General features: G+C 39.7%; 3 protein-coding genes, 1 long non-coding RNA gene and 1 other non-coding gene across 6 annotated transcripts; 3 read left to right on the top strand and 2 right to left on the bottom strand.

Moving 5' to 3' along the window:
• The first annotated feature begins 79 nt into the window (after positions 1-79).
• Positions 80-7,078, top strand: stx11a (syntaxin 11a). Its single transcript, XM_020627474.3, has 2 exons — positions 80-242; positions 2,381-7,078. Exon 2 carries the CDS (start codon positions 2,386-2,388, stop codon positions 3,265-3,267), a length of 882 nt encoding a protein of 293 aa, XP_020483130.2. The 5' UTR covers positions 80-242; positions 2,381-2,385; the 3' UTR covers positions 3,268-7,078.
• On the top strand, positions 5,136-5,218 carry trnal-uaa (transfer RNA leucine (anticodon UAA)). Its single transcript has one exon. It is a non-coding gene; the product is annotated as a tRNA-Leu (tRNA).
• On the bottom strand, positions 6,487-12,956 carry fbxo30a (F-box protein 30a). The gene is made up of 3 exons (XM_020627463.3): positions 12,735-12,956; positions 9,780-11,855; positions 6,487-9,653 (listed from the first exon to the last, which is right to left on the bottom strand). Exons 2-3 carry the CDS (start codon positions 11,781-11,783, stop codon positions 9,450-9,452), a joined length of 2,208 nt encoding a protein of 735 aa, XP_020483119.2. The 5' UTR covers positions 11,784-11,855; positions 12,735-12,956; the 3' UTR covers positions 6,487-9,449.
• Positions 12,957-14,051: 1,095 nt separating this feature from the next.
• Positions 14,052-21,492, bottom strand: si:dkeyp-110a12.4 (pancreatic secretory granule membrane major glycoprotein GP2). The gene is made up of 9 exons (XM_065966562.1): positions 21,358-21,492; positions 20,012-20,100; positions 19,779-19,883; positions 17,250-17,410; positions 17,032-17,167; positions 16,589-16,683; positions 14,894-15,062; positions 14,561-14,675; positions 14,052-14,414 (listed from the first exon to the last, which is right to left on the bottom strand). The coding sequence occupies exons 1-9, from the start codon at positions 21,443-21,445 to the stop codon at positions 14,239-14,241; spliced, it is 1,134 nt and encodes a 377-aa protein (XP_065822634.1). The 5' UTR covers positions 21,446-21,492; the 3' UTR covers positions 14,052-14,238.
• On the top strand, positions 14,963-21,504 carry LOC136183281 (uncharacterized). 2 transcript variants are annotated; one of them, XR_010669113.1, is made up of 4 exons: positions 14,963-15,103; positions 15,294-15,386; positions 16,587-16,671; positions 21,370-21,504. It is a non-coding gene; the product is annotated as an uncharacterized lncRNA (long non-coding RNA). The 2 variants fall into 2 exon arrangements; XR_010669112.1 differs by having other exon boundaries at positions 15,058-15,386.
• The last annotated feature ends 244 nt before the right edge of the window (positions 21,505-21,748 follow it).

The raw sequence follows: 21,748 nt of genomic DNA, 5'->3' as shown, positions 1-21,748 counted from the left end.
GCTGAAGTGTGAGTAATGTCAGGGGGGAGAGAAGGCGTGATCTTCCGCATTAGTACCTGCTGCTGCTGCTGCATCACTGTGAGTGTTATGAAGTGAGCAAATGCGAGATATCCTGCGAGATGCATGACTCCTGTGCGTGTTGAAATTTATAACGGAGACAAAAAGAGGAAATGAGTCTTTCCGTGGTCGCTTCTTCTTTTGTGAGTTTCAAAGAGTAAGACACCGGAGGATCACTCGATAAGGTATGTAGACTCTATTTTATTATACAGTTTAAACCGATTGAACCACAGTTATCGATCAAGTGATTCATAGAGTCACAACTTCAGGACCAAACTAAAGGCTAGAGGCCTGCTTATTGCTGTCAAGACTTCCCCTTTCTTCATTTGTTTTTTTTACCTGTCTTGGGAAATGATGATTGACAGTAAGGCTAGTTCTTTTAACTGTGAAAACAAAAAAAAAGAAAAAAGTGTATTACGCACGTCACATTTAAGGGTTTAAACAGTTTCTCTCGAGTTGAAAGAGTCTCCGAAATCTTGAGTCGACGCCCCGTAGACCTAAGAAAACGATTGAAGGGTCAAATCTAAGGAAGTGACCATCAGTTCCCCCGTGATGACTTATAATAAATTCGGTTCTGATGTAGGCTACATTTAAAATACTGCATCAATATTCTTTAAAGTGGGGACAGGTAATGACTAACGTTTAGGTAGGCTTTTTTTCTTTTTTATTATTTAAAGTAGGCCTACGTAGGCTGCAAAAAAAAAATCCCCCATCATAAGAAAGAATATTTTGGTCCTGTTCAAATCCACTTCCGCCCTCCCCATTCAGCCAACACTACATTTCAAATATATGATTATAATATATAGGGCAGGGTTGTGTCCAGACTTGTTTTGACTATGTTGACCCACGTTGGACAATAATGTATGCCGGACTGGCATGAATGTTGTGCGCACATGTGAATTAATGTAATGTATTTACCCCCCAATATAATGATCTGTACTGATCTGTGTGTTAGTAACACAATTTTGCAACATATAGGACTTGGGGGACTCAAAAAGATGCACAAAGTCACAATTTAAAGTACTTTCACACATTGTCTGATTTGTTTATTGGTAATGTTTCAGTACCCAAACATTGCTAGTTAGAGAGTGTTGCTTCCAAATGTTTATGGAATCATTCCTGTCCTAAGAACCTGTCTTGTGAAATAGATGTGCACAGTATTTATTCACAACTGAGAGTACTAGCAAGATAAATATACTACAATGACACGTAAAGAAAACTACCTGCAGCTTGTTGCAACACAGCCAGAATAGTTAATTTTACTTAAGTTCTGCATCTGATAGGGATGATAGCTAATCATACTTTGGGATTTCACCCATACTACACCTCTGGACACACCCCTGATATAGGCCTAAGTACAACCCCCTAAAAAGACTACTCATACTTAAAGAAACACAATTTGATAGTGCCCTGTCAGCAGTATTCTGTCAAATTTTGACATAAAAGTAGTAAAAATTGACCTAATATAACATTTTCTCTAGAGTTGGCTTGTTTTCCTCTAAATGACTTGAAACATATTTTAACCATTGAGTATAATAAGGAAGTGGCGGATGTTTCCAGTTGAAAAAAAAATATTTGAGAGAGAAGTATTCAAATTTGTTTCTATGAATAAAAGTCAGAGTACAACACTGAAAACTGTCCTGCATTTGAAGTGTAAGTAGAAATTCAGGCGGTATCATCAGCAAAACGTTCTTAGTATAAAGGACAGGTTTTGATCTGCGCACAAATGGAGCCTTTTGCTGATTACTTTGTAATTTAGCATTTCGTAAAATATTGATACTGAATCGTGTAAGCAGCATTCAACTAGTACAGCTGACTGTGGTCAAGCTTTTTTTCACGTCTTTACAGTAAGGTAATGTATTCTGCGGTTTCCAACCCGTCGCAGAGGCCCCTTCACAAGGTCACAGAAGACTCTTGAGAAAAAGAAAACATTAGAAAACGAAGTTCTGCAATACAAATTTGTGGTAATGTGCTGGACTATTTCTTCATGACTTCCTGGAGCATGAATAGTCCTGCACATAACCATCCATTACATGATGACTTGTTGTTCTTCCACTTTGTTATACTTTAATATAAAATGATATAAAGCCAGCTATAATGATGCTAAAAAATTAAGTAAGAATTTTGTTACCTTTCGATGGAGCCAGGCTAGTTGTTTCCCCCTGTTGTCAGTCATTGTGCTAAGCGAAGCTAACATAAGATAATCATATTCTTATATTTAAGAGAGCGGTATCGTTCGTCTTATCTAAATCTCCATCAGAAAGCCAAAGCATTTTTCCCAAAACATTCTTTAAAGAGATCCCTGCCCTGCCCCTCCTTCCAGGTGAGATGAGGGACCGACTGGGAGAGCTGTCCTCAAAGGCTGCAGAGGAGGAGTGCAGGCCTCAGGAGAGCCAGAGCCCCACACAATATAACGATGAGGAGCTTCTGGAGCATCAAGCCATTGTGTTTGAGGGCGAGGACGAGATGGATAGCACATTCAAAGAGGCCCAGGCACTCAGGAAGGAGATGCTGCTGCTCAGAATGGACGTGAAGCGGCTTGGGAAGCAGAACACAAGGTTCCTCACATCCGTCAGGAGGTTCAGCAGCATCAAGCGAGACTCCAACGCACTCGGAAGGGACATCAAGGCCAGGGGGGAAGCCATTTACAATCGACTTCAGAAGCTGGGAAAGCTAAGCAAAGAGCTTGAGGAGGAGCATGGGCCTACATCTGCTATTGCTCGCATGGTGCGTTCACAGTACATCTCTCTAACTACAGCCTTTCACAATGCCATGTCTGAGTACAACGAGGCCGAGATGGTCCAGAGGGAGAACTGCAAGACCCGCATCCAGAGGCAGGCGGAGATCATGGGCAAAGAGGTGAGCAGGGACCAAATTGATGAGATGATCGAGACAGGCAAGTGGAACGTCTTCTCGGATAATCTGCTCCTGGAGGGGAGGACCGCAAGATCCGCTCTGAACGAGATCGAGAACCGACACAAGGAGCTGCTGGAGCTGGAGGGCCGCATCAGGGACATTCATGACCTCTTCTCCCAAATGGCCCTGCTTGTGGAAGAGCAGGGCTGCATGCTGGATAACATAGAGGCAAATGTTGGGACAACTCAGGACTATGTTGCCAAAGCAACGGTTCAGATCAAGAAAGCTGTGAAATACAAGAAAAGCAATCCATGCAAGAAGCTGTTTTGTTGTTGCTTCCCGTGCTGCAGATGAGACAGCATCAGTGTTATTTTTTCAATGTCGTCAGAACATCTAGATTAGATTCACATCTGTTTACATTGCAAATATGCCTGTAGTTCTTGCGTTCATTTTGGTTGGAGCTAGATATATGTTGGATTTTGAGACTGACGCCAGTACCAGTTATGAAGGTGAAAAGTCAGACGGTTGTGGCAGACAAAGTTTTACACTTGGTGAATATGCACATGAACTAAACACAATGTATTGTAAATAATGGTCCGCTTGGCTGAACGTCTCTGTTACATGAGATGCAAGCAGTGCTGAGTACACTTTAGAGTCAGAGAGGGAAATGCTTTATGAACCTCATAATCATACCATGTCTATATCAACCCATGCATTGTTCTTTACATAACATGATCTGTAAAAAAAAAAAAAAAAAAAATTATATGGATCAGTTATAGTTTGAAATCAACCGGTATCAGAAACTATTGGCCACATGATGCATCAGTCAGGCCTTAATGTTTCAGTGTATTTCGATCAAATGTATTAATGTTGTAAGCAGAAGTTCTATCAAATGTCACACTCTAGTTTAAATCTCTTCTCTGAGCTGGTCTTCATTTCAAACTACACTTTCATATGCAAATTAGGTAAGTGAGATATGGGTGTTGCATTTCCGGATTTTGCATGATAACTGCAAACACATCTAAGTTGTAAGTCAGTACAGCTGTAAGCTTTACCCTTCAACTTTCAGCTTTAAACTTTGTAGTGATATTCAAAACATGTAAGTAGTGTGAATACGTGCTTTAGAGTAGCTTTAATACATATATATATAGACCACTTTTCACACTCTGAATACAGCTTCATGGAAACTGGCACTTACGGAAGGTGTACTTCTTATTTCAGCTGTTGCTTAACAAGTCTTTAGAAAGAACATATCCTCTGATTGTGGTTAACTGGGGAGGTGAGATAGATTTGAGTGGATTGTGTAACTTAAAGTCTGCTACCCTGGTTTAAAGCGATCACCAGCCAAAGATCAGTGCCTCATGTTTATCGAGACTTGTTGCTTCATGTACAAGGTGACTCTCTTGTATTGTCTCAACTCTAAAAAGAATAAACAGTGTCATCCTTCATGCTTTTTTCCCTGCAGCTTTACTTATGATATTTATTGCTTGCACACAACCAAAGTCAAGTAAATGAGTGTTCAGAGCAGGCTTTCTCTATACAAACAGAACAGACATAAATACTACATGGATGTTTGCTGGGGACAGTGAGACAACAACAGAGAATAATTAACTATTCATGTCAGAGGACTTTCTGTTTGCACAGCGGGCCGATCTCTTTGTCCTCTCAGAGTAAATGAAAGTAAAAATCAAAAGATATTTCCTTTTCCTGTGTGTGGCAGTCCATCACCCACTGGGGGACTCCCAGTTACCTCCTGTGAAAACTGCAAGTCTATAAGAGGCTGTGACTGAGATGATCATCATCAGTGGGTGTTTGCTGAATTACAGCCTCGGCTCTGTGTTGAAATTAGTTTCAGGGCTGTAACAACGGCGCTTCCTCCTTAGTGTGGTGTGGTTTATGGTCTGCATTTTACTGGCACAATGAGTCTGCACTGTGGAGTCATAGGTTTGTTAAGGTATACGCTCATTTTTGTAGTTCTCATGGGCTATTAGCCTTCAGTCTGATATGCACAGATATGAAAAAGCCCCCCCAGCCCCCCTTTGTAGCAACAGGACACGTTTAAAAAAACCTGGGGGTCTTCTTGAGGGAAATTTTGTGTCTGTGTTGTCACTGAAAGTTATTGATTCCTCCCGCCAAAAGAAGTGTTAACATTTCAGTGACCTTTGGCCCTGGGGCTTAGTGCTAGACTTGAGTTTGTATGGTCAAAGCGTTTCTGTGTATTCACCAGGATGGCCGAGTGGTTAAGGCGTTGGACTTAAGATCCAATGGACGCATGTCCTCGTGGGTTCGAACCCCACTCCTGGTAGATAATGGAAGTTTTAAACTGAACACAAAAGTAGATTTCATTTGGGCTGTGATGATTTTCTGGAAGCCTGAATTCCAGGTTTCATCGTGACTTCTGCCGGCTTTGTCTTAGCAGGTGAATATTTGCAACTATAGTGTAGTCATACAAACCCCCTGATTGTAAATGAAAGCACACAATGTTCAGGCTTGTTTATGTCTCTAAAAGAGTTTACAGTCATTTCCGACTACAACAGGATGGTCGTCTTTCTTCTTGGCCTACTTAAAAAAAGCATTTGATGAAATCTAAAGAAGTATAGTTTTTTTTCGTTAACTAAAAACATAATCTGTCCTGTGAAAAAAAAGCTGAAATCCAATGGAAAATACTCAAAAGGCCTGTTGGCAAAAAGGCCATCCCTCCTGTTCGTCCTGTGCCAAACAAAGACAAATATTTCTTCTGTCACAATAGAATGTTAAAATCAGCTGTCAGGGTCAAATTGTGAGGCTTTTAATTTCAATGACATAACTAAGATCCAACTTTTTATTGTAACGAATGTACTCGGAAGTACTCTGTACTATATTCACACATTAGAATGAGTCACATGCTGATTCATCTCATAGGAGGGATTGCAGAGATATTTCACTCCTTTTCATGTGATATGGTGAAACTGCAAGAATGTGGTGCCATCTAGTGGTGTAAAGGAAAGCTGGAGATGTAAATTTACCATGATATGAAATGAAAAAGAGTCATCACTCCTGCCTTATATACAGGAAGAATCTATTCAGAAAACTGTATTATTTGTATTTATTTACTCTGAGGAAATCTGAGATAATTGAAGCTGGTGGTGCTGGTTTAGCTCAGTGGTTAAATCACGTGACCCATGAACAGACGACAGACCCCAAAGCTGGGGCCACTTTCCCACCATCCACTATTTACCAAGTCATCCCCCACTCTCTCATCCCAGTGTCCAACTAGCTCACTGTCCTGCCCTCTCAATAAGGTCAAACAGCCCAAATAAGTTATTGTCAAATTATTAGATCTAATTGATTGTTTTGCTTTGATAACTTGAAATTCAACATGAACTGTAAGTTTATTCACCTAATTCATGTTTCCCTTGACGACCGTCGGCCTGTCAAAAAGAAATGACTTTATGCTTGTTGCATTGGAGTCAGGAATTTGGAAAGCTGTGATCAGTTTCCACTTCCTTCTTTAAATCTTATCCTGCAACTGTTCATCATTGAAGAAACATGATTCACCAAAAAAGTATCAGGTGTCAAAACAAAACAAAAGCATTTACAAACAGAGCCTCTTTATTAAAATGCTTCAAAAGTCAAACAAATGAAGCGGGGCATATAGTGGTGAAATACATTATAGCAGGAGTGAAAACAAAACTTAAAATGCTAATGAAAGTCGATTCAATCCAAGGGCTTGTAAAAATGACATGATTTAAAACCCACAAGATTTGTCTTAATGTAGAATGACCCTCAAAAGAGAGAATATCTGCATGTCATTCTCTCAAATCTACATTAGACCCAGCAATAAGAGCGTGTGATCAGATCTGGCTGAATATCAATACTTTTTTTTTATTGTAACAGTAAACTGATGATGAAACTACACTGATGCACTGTGCCTGAGGAATAAACTGCATGAACCTGCATCTGATAGTTGTTTTTCTTTTTTTTCAAAGATATTAAACTCACATGCAAAACAATGGGGGTGGGGGGGCAAATTCCCGCTACTTGAGCAAACAAAAGCCCTCAGTGTTATGATTTCAACTTTTACAGTACATGCCTTCATGTGCAAATCAATAATTCAAACACAAATCCTGACAATACAGAGGCCGATTCTTTAGCTTTAAAAATCAAAGTACAAAAAAAACAAAAACACATATCAACCAAACATGGATTGGAGACTTCAGTAAAGACAGCTTAGTTCCAACATCACTTGTACTTCAAAAATATAAAAACAACAAAAAACACACAGTTTACTTGGAGGGATGTCCCCTTTTTTTCTTACAAGTTATCAGTTACTTTTCTGTAACCTTTTAAAAAAAACCCATTTCATTAAAACATTGCAAAACATTTGAAGCTATTGTCACATCCAAATGGACTAAAAAGTGTTGTGTTTTTATTTCTTCACCCAAATTGAATGTTTGATTGGAAAAACATCGGATCACTCAAGAGCAATAATCAAACAGCTTTTCTCCTGACTGCCTGAGGGATCATCACTGATGGAAAACAAACATGAAACATGTTATTTGTAAGTCCAGCACTGCAACACACACTGTTACATAATTATAATACTGAGTGGTACACCGGTCAGTTCTAAGACCCCGTAATTATCAAGACGCTGACAAGTTCTTGCGTCAACAACACACAATCTCCTGCCAGACAAAGCTTCATGCTACAACCCTGAGACTCCAAAAATTGGAACGCAGTGGGCATGTAGTGCCAAAAAACACACAACACTGATAATGAATTTGAACATATGTAATGCTCAGTTTTTTGGAAAGAAAGGGATATCCAGTCTTATTTTCTTTACACCTGGCCTGCAGGTTTTTATGAAATCTTAGACTGGAGGGTAACTAGAAATGTCCTGATATCATATTGTCCTCCTCGATGAGGATTCGCAGAGACGATGTACCCGTCCAGTAGCTGTGCTTGGAAAATAATATTTTAATTTTATATTTAATAGTAATTTTCTACTAGCCCATTAGGGAAATGATACAATTTTCTTTTATTGTTATATGGTCTCAGTACACTGGAGGAATCTTTACCTCTAAGCCAACGTTAGCAGCAGCTCGGTCATAGCTCAACCTGACTGAATCGTGTGTTTGAGAAACCCTCCTTTCGAATATGAAACCGTTTGATTTCAGTTTTTGCCCATTTTAAATATCTTAACTGAGTTTATTTTCATTGTTGAGGAATATTAAAATGTTTTACAATAAAAACACTGAATCCTGATATTTTTCTCTCTGTACTTCTGCTCTTTGCCATCATCACATGATAAATTGAAGGAAACCACTTCTATGTTGCCACTCTGAAACAGTGGTTACTAGTAGCAGCCGTGATAAGTATTATTGCTGTCGTTTTGGACAACCTTTAGAGTGGTTCACTGACTGATATCTTACGATGCCAGTTACCTAATCTTAATCAGGATACGAGGTGTTTCCAATACTAGTAATTGGAACGACTCTTAAGCAAATCAAGCTTTCACTGTTTCCTTGCCAACCACAATCACTGATGGATTCTTATTAACTGATTACATTCATCATTTTACTTGCTACATTTTTACTAGAAAACAACCTACAAACTGCTGGTTACTTGTAACAATAGCTGGTAGATCAGACAAACCACAGCTTAAAATGTTTTGCCTTTTGGCTGGTGAATAGTGTTATTTGTCATTTGACTAACATGCCTGCCCATTAGTCATGAAGATGGACCACCTTAGATAATACTGTGATTTTGCCAAACCACTAACACAATACAACAGGACACCAAACATGATGATGGTCATATGCTTACGCTGGTGTACACAACTCAACACCCACAGTGAATACAGTATGATCATCTTGATAATTGGCATTCATTGTGCGGGGCTACCACAGGTGTTTGGTCAGTCTCAAAATGTAGCAACAAAGCCATAAAGTCTAGGAGCTCTAAGCAGAGCACACATGGTCATTCTTGGTATCAGGATAAGATATAAAACAAGATACCAGTAAACCGTTCCAGCTGGAGGCTTTACACTAAATCTCAGTGAGATCTTCTGGACAACCTCGTGACTAGAAAATCAAGTTTTTCATAAGTTAAGGCTCTACTCTTACCTCCATCGTAGCACAGTACTGTCATTTTGATATAAAAATATAAAATTCTACATCAAAACATCTGATTATTTACATAAAGTCAGAGTAGAATAGTACAACTTCAGTACACTGGTATTATGAGTCCATCAGAGTGGAAGATACAAGGCTAACGATTTGATTTGCTAGTTTTCAGCCCCGATGTGCGATCGCAGCACATCCACGTCCACTGAAAAAGACATGTCCGACTACTGGCTGTTCTTGTTATAGGTGTGCGGCGTATTTAAAGGTGAGACAAAGATTAACCAACAGTTTAAAGTTTGTGATCCGGGTTTTTTTTTCTCTTATGTGATGGAAGAGACTAAAGTCTGTAAACACTGGAGAGGAAAATACTCGGTTTTTGAGTTCTAGTGGTCTCAAAAATATCCACAAGATGACTTCATCTTTAAATGTCACTTATGCTACTGGTTTGAGGACTGAGCGTAAACACCTTCCCTCTTTTGTGAGCTCTCTGGTGAAGCACATGCATGGCAGGGGGATCGCCTCTTCACGGCGAGAGATTGTGTTGAACTTGCACTTCTTGAGATGGTCCGCCATGCTGGCTATGTTGGCAAACTTCCACTCATTCACTGTACCGAACGCTGTGCTGAATCGCCAAACCTGAACAGAAAATAAATGAAGATCAGCCAACTGTATTGAAACAGTGTACTGCAGTAATATGGTTGCACCAGGTAAATATGTTTTACTGGGTTTTGAAATAAAATTTAAAGCAAAAAAACGACTAACCTTGTCAGTGATCTGCCATGATGTAGAGCCATCCGCTCGTCTTTTCTTATCCCACAGCAGGACAACCATGCCCCGCATCTGGAGGAGACTAGCACACACATCCCTCATGGTACGTGACACTCTGGACAGTTGGCACAAGCTAAAGCTGTCCAGGAAGCTTGCTACATGTTGTAACACCTCGAATGGAAGACTGCTGAATTGGTCGCACTGAGACCGGAAGTGGCTGGCGTTTCTTTGGCGTCCGTCCCCGGTATTTAAGGGCAAACCAGGCTGAACCCCAAACGAGCCGAGGTGCCTGTCATGGATGATTCTGAAACCCTGAACAGATGGGCAGAACCGTCTTTGGGAGTAGGTGCAGCCGTAGTAGGCCAAGGGGCAGCGTTGCTCCATCCAGCCATTGAGTCCAGCGTGAATATCCCCGTGAACATTTTTGAAATGTGACGAAAACTCGTCACGCCGGAACAGCTGCCCGCACACAAATGTGAACATGGAGCGCTGCTTTGTTTGGTATCGTGCCACACATTCGAGCACCAGATCGAGCCTGAGAGTGTGGAAGGGGCTTGGGTTAGAGAGCTGTGGACTGGCGTGATCACAGGCCGAAGCTGAGGCGATATCTCCCACCATGGTGTTTGTTGCGAGAATGGCTGAAGGGAAGGAGAATGTCTGAGTACCAAAATCAATGTGGTAGCCGTCAACAAACCTGCTGTCTGAGATTCCCCTGCCTCCTGGAGAGTCCCCGAGGCAAAAGAGCAAAGCTGCAGTGATGAGATCAATGCCATGAAGGCCCATCGGGTCATCTGCTACTTCCAGGTCAGATGTGTCAACTGCCTTGTCCTCCATCTTTGCTCGAAATAGGTAAGGGTCTGACAGCAGAGCTCGGCGTCCGTTAAATGTAAACATACTTATTCCTCTGAGCACTTCTACATTCTGTAGTTTACGCTCCAAACACCTGTACCTGAGTTCAGAAGGTAAGTGTTGCAAGAAGTTGTTTCTCACATGTTCAGACAGCAGGAATGGCATCGGAGGTGAAAGTGGTGCTTGCTGAGGCACAGGAGGTTCCAGTGCTATCACAGGCATGTAATCCTGAGGCATCTCTGGCCAGACACGGTTAGAGTCATTTATTGGCTCTTTGATACTTTCTTCCTTCTCTTCAAAAAACAACTCCACAAAATCATTTTCTTCGACCCATCCAATTCCGTCTTCTCCTCCATCTGTTCCCACAGCGCAGTCCACTCCACCTACTGCTCCAAGCTCACACTCTGAATCAGAGTCGCTCTCCTGCATATCTACATTTTTCACACCTTCAGCGACATAAACATTATGACTAGCACCGTTTTCCCCATTATGGAGTGCTCCATTCTTTTCCCCATTTAGATTTCCAACTATAACACCAATATCTTTGGAACTAGTGAGAATATCCAAGGCCACTGCTAAACTTCTGCTCGTCTCCACTGAGGCCCTATACAACTCGTTATAGGGCTCGTCTTCCATTTCCACAGTTCCATTACCTAATATTGTCTCTGGTAGACTTGATGCCGTGGCCATCTTGTCACTTTCATCTGCTTCCTTGTCTCCATTCTTTGACACAGTGGTTGTAACCTTCAGGGACTCTAATAACATCCTCTGATCCTGCAGGGCCAAAGCCATGTCTAGCTGCTCCACCTCATCAAAGTCTTTACTCAAGTTTTCATAGGACTTGCGGTCAGAGTAGCTCACAGGCCAACGATTCCACTCCATGGTACAACATACTATACTTGCTGGGCACGTCTCAAGATGCTGTGCCATCTTGATCCTTGTGATAGTGAACGGGCAGCCGAACCCGCTGTTGAGGCATGGCAGCCTTTCATACGGACAGAGCAGACGATGTTCCTCCAGTTTGCATGAGTGAAAAACTGCCCCGCAGACAAGAGGGCAGCCGATGAGGTCGCAGCAAATACCGGCCTCTGTTCTTACCATGCATCTTCTGTTAATGCATTTAAGGCAGTGGGAGTGCAGATTCTCCATTTTTTCTTTTTTTCTTTACAGTTTTCCTTTTTCCAACCGGTTCTGACAGAGAAGAGGACGAAGAGATAATCCCTGAAACAAAAACAGCAGAAAATAAACTTATTTCAAAGCAGGTAAGACACCAAATACACACAATGGTCACAACAACATTTACGAGGTGTGCACATGGAGCAGTCGACTGGAACAGAACATGCTGCTGTAACATTATCCCACAGCTCTAAACCCATTCTGTGTCTCAGTCTGACACATGTTTACGATATCTTTGAACTGTTCAGTAACATTTCACAACAACCCTCTTGGGTTACATGGTGACACTGGCTCTTTCAAGACTACAGGGCACACTTGACCCCCCCCCCCCCCCCCCCCAACCTCTAGGCTTAAAAATGCTCTTCATTTATGCTGTCTGCTGACATGTTGGGCGTAAAAATGTCATTATTCTGTGCAAGCTGTTTGCAAAACACACGAGGTGAACCATTACCTCACATTGCCATGTACTTATATGCAGGGGGGTTTATAAGATAATGAATTCTTGCTTAAACGACAATAGACAATAATTAAAGACCTCCAACATTGCTGCAAGTTCACGCCGCAAAGCCGCACAGGAGACCCATTGTTCAGGTCAAATCTTTGCAGCCATGGCCAGCAGCAGCTCGCTAAGTGACGCAAGCAAAGCTGGCAGGTTAGCAAACAGCTAAAAACACAAACAACACAGCAACAGCCGGTAGTGATTGTTATAGACCATTATAGACATAGCGCACATGCCATATTCATTGCATGTAACAGTGGAAGATAAACACGGTGGTTTCGTGATAAAAGTGCACCATGAAAAGGCCACGTTATTAAATCGCGAACTTTTAAGTCACACAAAAGAGCATCAACAACATGGCCAGTCTGTTAGCATTAGCAGCTACTCTTCGTTAGCCTAGCTGATAGCTTCTGGAAACTGCTTACCCGAGTAACGGGGGTTCTCCGCTCGTTGTCTTATCAGCACTTCTTTGCTTTTATCAGCTCCGTTGACATCACTAACGGGGAAACTACAGCGACATAAGCCTTTCACGATATTAAATGTGTCTAATGTCTTCTTGTGATATGAACTGGCTGGGGCTGGTTTCTCGGCTGATAGTCCTTCTCCCCCCTCTGAGTCGGTCGGCGTTTGTGTTGATCCTAGAAAGGTACGCCGCAATTCACTACGTCATCACGTAAATGTCCGAGTCATATTTAATTTTGTGGACGCGGTCCTTGCAGACAGCACTGAAATAGATGGAGTGGGGAATACCCTAAGAGCAGTTTTACATGTAATCCCTCATAAAAATGTCTGTGCGGTTGGGTTGAGTTTTAAAGGGTATAGATAGCAACGCAATCTAATCGACTAACGAATATAGTAAGGACTAAATAGCGTTGGTCTGTGGAAGCCCATTTCCGCCAGTAAAAAAAATAAAAATGAAAATAATAAAGTCTCATAATTTCAACTTTTTATCTCATTATTTTGACTTATCTCGTTATTATGACTTTATATCTCATAATTTCGATTTTTTTTATCTCACAATTTCGACTTGATATCTCATAATTTCGACTTTATACTCATAATTTCGACTTTGTATCTCATAATTTCGACTTTATATCTCATAATTTCGACTTTATACTCGTAATTTTGACTTTTTATCTCATAATTTCGACTTTATACTCGTAATTTTGACTTTTTATAACTCATAATTTCGACATAATTTGGTCGAATTGGCTCTAAATTATTGTAATTTCCCTAGAACAATCCCTGCAAACATGTTGCAAAAATTAACTTATTGAAAAATGTAGGCCTATCTCTACAAAAACTATTATTATAGATTAATTTCTGTGCAAGCAATGCTGAATCTAATCACGGTAGAGCTAATAAGAATTACAATCAGATTGTGAATTGAGTTTACTTCAGTGAGTTTGCTCATTAGGGGCATTTGTTTTGATGCAAATCAAACAGTAAAATAAAATAAAATAGTAGTTTCTACCTTTTGAAGCTGCATACTTTTTTAGACTGGAGATATGTTTTGCAGGAATGATTAGTAGATTCAGATTTTTGTACAAAGCAATAACTGTCTGGTAGGTTAAGTGGGGAACAAAATATATTTCCCTCTGAAGTAGTAAAGTGAAAGTATACAGCAGCATAAAATGGAACTTATAGTAAAGCCAAGAACCTCAAAATGGTAACACAATGCAGTAATTTACTCAAGAAGAAGCATTCACCAACAATTAAAAAAAAAAAAAGAAATCTAGAACAACACTTGAAGGAAACCTTTATTACTGACTTCTGAAAATAAAACGAAGAGAAAAATATGCAAGACTTTCGATATTAAAAATAATTCACACCTGTACACGTGTGTCTGTATTTGTACATTTTTTTAAGTTTTTTTTTTTTTTTTGTCCATTTCTTTGCGCAAAAAGGTCCCTTATCCCTGTCTCACACTCATGAGGCCACCTCTGAGATGTGGTGAATGTTGGACAGGGTGAGCTGTGCTTCCCGCGCCGGGTAAAACCGTCTGGAGCGAAGCCACAATCTCCCAAACACTCCAGTGATCAGCAGCAAGACGACCAGCAGCCCTCCGAGGACAAAGGTCTCCACAGGTGGTACTCCGCCTGCAGCTACAGTGGAAAGGACACAGGCGAATACCCACTTTGCATATGAATACTTCTGATCTGATCTAGTGTCTTCAAACTTTGACGATTTAGAAGCTGAAGCTTTAAGATCAATGTGAGTTACAGAAATTTGAGCAAAGGTGAAAACATACCCAGATTGGGCTTTTCACTATCACTTGATAGTCGTCTGATTGGTCCATAAGACACTGTATGAGAGAGAGGTATGTCCCTCCGGGTCCTCATTAATCCATCTTCACTGGTACAGTTCTGTGTGGCAAATAAAGGGATGTTACAGAAAAGAAAGATGCTATAAATATTCATGTTAAACACTCCCCATAAAATCAGAACAAGTGTATGTAACTGAAAACAGTTACAGGCTGAGTGGGTCTATATTAAGGACGTAAGCTGCACATAAACTAGGCTTCTTGTCTGAACTGGCCTCTGACTACAAGTTTGAGGAATGGGAGTTGACTGAGCTCACTCACAGGCTGGCACAGCCCCACAGTGTTGTGGCAGATCTGTACGTTGCAATGGAGGAAGACGTTGGTGTAAGAGCTGCCGACAAACTTGAACATTTGTATCCTGAACATGGCATCTGGACCCTGGCCATTCTTCAGCACACTCAGGGTCTGTTCGTTTGACAACACCGGGCAGCTACAGGAGAGAGACAAAGAAGTCTGTGAGGCCTGATGACAGTGAGATATTGATCTAAAAGGAAATACTTTACTTTAAAAATTGAGACAAGTAAACATTTCAGCACGTGATGAACTGCAAACACTCTCTTAAGTGAACAACCCAGCTAGAAACACATTTGTTTGACTGTTTTCTATTCCTCCTGGCACTGTGAAATCATTGCACATTTCATTGCTCTGCTGTTGCTAACAGTACCAAATACTGCCTGGTTGTCAAGGACATGCACAGCTGTTGGACTGTCGAACGCGCATGGCCCCTCAGACAGGAGTCACATGGCCAGGCTCTGTGAGTTGTTGTCTTGCCAGCTCTCTGCAACAAATTCTCTTATTTCAGATTTCAACAGCACTCCTGTAAGAGGACTTGGACCTGTTAGCACCAAGTGTGGGGAAATAATGGGGCCAGCTTTCTATAACAAAGTTTCAACACACTATAAAATCTTGACCTATTTATTGCAGCTTTTTCATCTGCTAGATGGCAAACAGGGAATAGTTAAAGGCCCAATTAAAAATTCAAATGTTATATTTTTAGTTAAACTGATATTGCATAATAAAAGTACTTTGTGTAAACCAGTTGTGTCAAACATTTTCAGTTTGACACAAACTGTCAGAAGTGTTATGGTAACCCTTCGTTTACCTCCAGAAATGGTACCTTAATTAATTGCCATCATATGAGCATTAAAAAAGGAGTAGCTCAATGATTCTTTTATATTAAATCACTAGAAGAGTATAAGGTTACAGTCATTCTTTTATTATGTTGAAATAGTAATGTTTAAGGTTGTTTGGTCAGGGAGTCCAGATCCAACCGCTTATTCATATTACTATTTTATTGCTAGCTAACAATTAGAAATAGTTTATCCACTAATTACATCTTCCTTTGGCTTACTTTTGATACATTACTTTTGCTTACAAACTGGTTATCGACTACTTTTGCTAACTATTTTAACTATTTATCCATTAGGCTACTTTATCTTACTATTCTACCATTAGCTAACTATTTTAACTATTTATCCATTAGGCTACTTTAGCGTACTATTCCACCATTAGCTAACTATTTGAACTATTTCAACCCTTTTCCATTCATTTAGTTAACTATTTCAAGTATTTGACCACTGCTTTAGGTTACTTTTTCAACCCTTTATAGATGCTGAGCCTTGATATTCTATGTTTTACTTTAGCTAACTTTTAACCATTTGCTTATTACTTAAATTTGTTTTTTTTCAAGTTTAAACAATGCATCCATTACTTCCGATAACTTTTTCTTTACTTAAGCTAACTTAAGTAAACATATATTGACTTCCTTTCCAACATTAGCTAGCTTTCTCAACTGTTCCAATACTTTAAGCTAATTCATTCAACCATTAAACCGTGTGCTTGCTTGTTAGCCACGTGAATGCGCTCTAACATAATTGTGTTGTGCTTAGGCGTTTAAGCTGATTTTGCATAATGACACATTATTTTTAATCAAGTCATCATTCTGTTTTTAAAGACCTGTCTCTGATGAAGGTGTACTGAATATTGCTGTATGGATCACTGGTTGGAGTAGCCCAGCATCTCTCCATGCGCAGCATCAGGTGAGCCGGTATCTGTGAGACAGACAGGTTGAGTGACAGTTTGATATTTTTTCACACAAGGTTAATCCATATTGGATCACTAAATGATGAATCATAGTTAGTAAACAACAGCTGTACCAAGAGGTTATAACAACATGGAGTAGATGAGGAGCTGCACTCAAATTACCATCTGACCATTGGAGGAGTGTTACATTTCCAGCACAACATCTTGCTTAATATCATGTAACAACATGCAAACCTATTCCAAAAATAGCTGTCAATTGCTAGAATTCTTCTAAAGGTGTTAAGGTTAAGTCTTTAATAAGCTGTTTAAAAAAAAACATGAGGGGCAAATGGACTTTGCCTTTGGAGGCGATTTACCATGAAAACTTTTACAAAGATGTCATCATCCAGTGTCAGCGAGGGCACAGTGGTCCATTTGTCCTCGAAGGCTTCATCTTTGTACAGCAACATTGACACAGAAAAGTTGCCATCCTCTGTATTCAAAGTGATAGTTCTATAGAGAGTTTAAGAGCCGCATGTTAAATACTAATACATTTACAGGGCAACCTATACTTAGAACAAAAGTGAATACTTACCTGACATCAACTCTTATCATGTTTTCGCCGTTGGGTTGTTGGACGAGGTAGTTAACGGGGTAGCGACACACAAATGTGATGTTGATATAGTTTCTCGTTATAACTTCAGAATCGTTGTTGTGTATCATGTTTATGAACATGATGTGAGAGTCATCTGAGGCCTAAGTTGAGAACAAGATGAACAAACATAAAAGTAAATGGAAAGGTTCAAGTAAGACACATTTAAATGAATGAAGTATAAAGTGCAGAGCATCAGTGGGAGAGCTATACTGCAGAAATCAAGCCAGGATTTGGGCCAATGCGTCTCTCCTTACAGGTTTCATTTAATTAGGTCGGTAAAACCTCAGACAGCTCAACATTCCTCATGACCCAGTCACCCTGAACTACAGTTATCTCCCTTTTGGCTATCCTTAAAATCTGTATATAAATAATACACAGCAATTTTCTCCAACAGTTCCTATTACATTGCTTATTGTGAAGTGAACTAATACGAGTAAGCAGCTCATGAGCAAATAATTAAGTATATCCGTAATCCAGAATTGTAGCAAATATTATTCTGCTTCTTTCTGTGGATCTCTGAAGTATCTGAAAATCTTTTCAAGATCAGAGTAATCCAGCGCACACCAGGATCGATCTGAAAATGTTGTTCAATTACAAAATCCCCAACCTCTCACTTATTCTGCTTGGAATAAGGTCTTCAAACCAGATTTGATTTGCATTAGCATAAAGCAGCATATCCTCATAACTACTTTCAGGTATTTTTATAATCAATTAACTCCCCTGCTTTTTAATCCACAAAGCATCAGAAACCACAGTTCATCAAAGCCCAAGACAGCCTTCCTCATTGTCCAATCAACAGTATAAAACCCCCCAACATATTCTGTTTAAAACAAAGAAGAGTAGCACATTCTCACATTCTCACATTCACAAACATGCAACAATCTAAAGTTTGACATCCTTACTCTAAAGGTTAGTGAAATGGTGAGTTGATTCTTCATTTACTTCTTCTGTTTGGCAAAAGTCCAAGATACATAAATAGTGTTTTTAAGTGTTTCCTAGACATATTGAATAAAGGTGGGGATTTGGATTAAGGGCAAAAATGAATTTGTAAGATGGACATTACTGCAGGTTTCCACTTCAAAAAAATCCCATAAAAAAGTTACAAGATTTGGTGGGATGTCTTTGCGTAACAAAGCTCTAACTTTTACTGTTATCATCCTTTGTGGGTGATACTGTTCCATATTTAGCTGTCTGGTAGCTTACGTAGGTGAAACCATAAAATGGGGATGAGTGAAAAGGTTGCATTCAGGGTTTATCTGGGCTCCTGTTGAGTCCAGATGGAGGCAGGCCTCTGGGGTCACCAAGCAGGATGATTTACTTTCAACTACAACACTTGAGACATCTTTTACTACCCCTTGGTAAACACTCCCGACACCCCCCTCACAAATTTAGTAGAATAAATACTGAAATGTGACGGAGGAGGGCGCTGTCTTGTTTCAATGAGAAACGTTGACCTTTCAACCCAACTATTCAGCCACTTCTTCTTCGACGGCAGGTTTAAGTTCAAGGTGAAAGCAAAGATTGAAAGCTATTGCATTCTTTTCCTGTAGCAACAGCCGCCTTATCCAGGGAAGACCTACTTTCCTCAGCTGCTGTGCAAAATCTTGTAAAACCGCTGAGGTGGAGCACCGGGCGATTTCCTCTCTGCTCAAAGCTGTGTTAACCTTTTAATGTTCTTTACAAGAAAAACATTCACGATTCCAAGAAACAATTAAATGACACTTGTGTGCTGAAGTAAGTGTTTAAACCTTGCCAAAGTTTGAACCCATGAGAGTGGCTGGATTTCAATAATCAGGGGACTAATTGGCAAATGATTTCTGGCCTTCCTATTCAGTGAACCTCAACAAATAATTATCATTTCCATGTAAATCCTGATAATTCACAACTACAATGCTATTCAGGGTCCTTTTGCTGCTTTGAATAAGGTCCTGCGTTGTTAAAGGGAAAAGGAACAACGCCCGCCTTCTTTCTTGACGTACACGCAACCCCCCTCTCCTTTCTTTACTCTTCACTCCTTTATGCCTGGCGTCAGAGTTTGCGCCATTCTCTGTCCATCTTATTATACATGCTATGAGCTAATTCAATGGCATCCATCTGCACACAGAGCCTCACAATCAACATTTACATCACAGCAAAAAAAAAAAAGTGTCCAAAGGGCGTTTTTAAAAGTTATTTTTACTGTTATGTTAAATGCAATTCACTGACTTAAGAAGCTTCTTTTTCAGCTGAGGGTTCCTGATTGGGGGCCAGTTCCCACAACAACCGCAGACATCGTAAAATAAGTAATTTATTATGACGGGGATCTTGTGTTTATGGGGGACACATCAAGTGTAGTTTGTTTTCTTCCTTTGTAAAGAGTTGCTCTAAATGTCTCAGTTCACGTGCAACATTTGATTAGTTGAACTCTTTGACTCAAAAGTTAATAACAAACTCGATGCAAAATGTTGAGCAAAAAGTTGAGGTTTTTACCACTATTGTTCCACAGTCGGAGAGATTTGTCTTTATGCTGAAAACATAGTCGTCTCCGACCTCAGCACCACGGCACTCTGGATCATTTAAATGCAAATCCCAAACCTAAACATTAAAAAAAAAAAAGAAAAGGGGAAAATCACACACTCGTTGATTTGGAAAACCAATGCAGAAAAGTGTCAATTTTAAAGGGCAAGTACTCATCATGGGTTGTGTTGTTGTTGCTCACTTACATAAACTGGAGGCTCTTTGTTGAGGAAAAAAGCACTGGGAATGACAACTTCCATATGGTCATTAGTACAAATGACAGTTTCATTGAGCTCTAGCAGAAAGAAGAGAAAGACAAGATCAAATCTTACACAGAGAAAACGTTTCTGTAAGTTTATATGAAGAAAGGTTGAAGGGTGTTTTTTTGGTAACTTCTGGTACTCAGCTTTCTTTTTCATAGACTTCAATTATAGATTTTCTTTAAATTTGTGCATAAAGACTGAATGAAATGTTGAATACAGTTCATTATGTTTAAATATAAAGCACAGCCATGAACACATATGCCAACAGTTAATATGTTTTTTGATTCTTAAACATTAAAGGTGCACTGTGGAGATTTGGTTGTGAAATTTAAAAGTTGGAGAAATTAAACAATTCTATGTTATATTTTCTGAACTGAATACACAAACTTTACTCAAAGATAAAAATTGTTCATGGAACACTGTTTTCAGCTAAAAAGCTAACAGGAGCGTTACGGTTTCACTGTTGCGGGCCCACCACAATAACTTCTCGCGTAACATTTTATCTTCAAACAGTGTTACAGAGACCAAATTTTACTCTAAGGGCAGTTTGTGTATAGAGTTATTAACATATACCACATAATCTGTACATTGCTCCAACTTACACATTTCTAACCCCTAACCCCAAGTGCACCTTTAATAAAATAATTATATTAATAAATAAATTATAAAAAAGGTTTTTGTTATACCACTACTGCACTTAAAGGAAAAATATTGGACTTTACACTGTACTACATTTGTCCAACAGTTAAAGAAAGAAGATTTCACATACAAATACAATTCATTGTAAATATTAGATTTTTTAAAATCTTTAAACTACCATTATATAAAAAAAATATTATCTTTAAATTAACCTGCTTAATTACTCCTTACAAAACTATATTATTATAATATTAATTATGATTAAATAATGTGATTTAAATTACACAAGTCTTTCAGGGGCAACTTTGCTATTCAACTAGTTCTTTTACACTTGATATATCTGACCTTTAAATATAGTGCGACTTTGAATTTGTGGATTTTCCTGTGTTTTATTTCAATCTCTACATGAGTCAAGTAAATCTGAACTCTTTTTTTAACACTGGATGAAGCTTATCACCAAATTGTTGTGCTTTTTTTTTTTTTTAACTTGAATTAACCTATCCGCTTTCACATTTCCAAGCCCTATGAGTCAGGGAAACCTGTCAAATGAATAACAATCAGTATGAAAAAAATAGTTTCTAATGTCTTCTTGAGCTCGTTTGACCTTCAGCACTTCATTCCCAAATGTGTGATGTGTGATGCATGCTCACCCTCCTCCTCAGGCTCCAGATACACTGTGGAGGTGACCATCCTCGTGGTGAACAGTAACCAGGCAAAAACCAAACTGGCAGGTGACATCTTCAAGGACTTTCCCTCTGGTTTCTCTCCGCTGTCTTTTGGGCCTTTTTCCCAAAACTCTGTGAATCTTCTGGGTTCTCTACACCACGGCTCACTGCTGTCACCACAAGACGTAGCACCCCTCTCTTACTCCGACCCTCGAAACACAGCTCTAATGAACTGGGAGCCTCCCTCTGGCCTTAAAACACCAGCTTGAATGATGTCCCCACCAACAATGAGATTCCGCACATGAATAGGGGGAACTAAGGGGAGTCCAAGGTAACACGTATGTTACCGCCTACTGCGGCCATGTCCTTTTAGTAA

The sequence above is a fragment of the Labrus bergylta genome, chromosome 18 (genome assembly GCF_963930695.1).
Source record: "Labrus bergylta chromosome 18, fLabBer1.1, whole genome shotgun sequence".
NCBI lineage: Eukaryota > Metazoa > Chordata > Actinopteri > Labriformes > Labridae > Labrus > Labrus bergylta.
The sequence above is the reverse complement of the archived record's forward strand: the minus strand, read 5'-3'. Positions and strand labels throughout refer to the sequence as shown.

Coding starts and splice junctions, on each gene's coding strand:
- stx11a (XM_020627474.3), top strand. CDS start 2,386: ATGAGGGACCGACTGGGAGAGCTGTCCTCAAAGGCTGCAGAGGAGGAG.
- fbxo30a (XM_020627463.3), bottom strand. CDS start 11,783: ATGGAGAATCTGCACTCCCACTGCCTTAAATGCATTAACAGAAGATGC. Junction 9,654..9,779: donor CATGGCAGATCACTGACAAG/GTTAGTCGTTTT, acceptor TTTTCTGTTCAG/GTTTGGCGATTCAGCACAGC.
- si:dkeyp-110a12.4 (XM_065966562.1), bottom strand. CDS start 21,445: ATGTCACCTGCCAGTTTGGTTTTTGCCTGGTTACTGTTCACCACGAGG. Junction 15,063..16,588: donor TACACCTTCATCAGAGACAG/GTCTTTAAAAAC, acceptor TCTCTCCTGTAG/CTGCCCGGTGTTGTCAAACG. Junction 14,415..14,560: donor TAGTGAAAAGCCCAATCTGG/GTATGTTTTCAC, acceptor TTTCCACTGTAG/CTGCAGGCGGAGTACCACCT.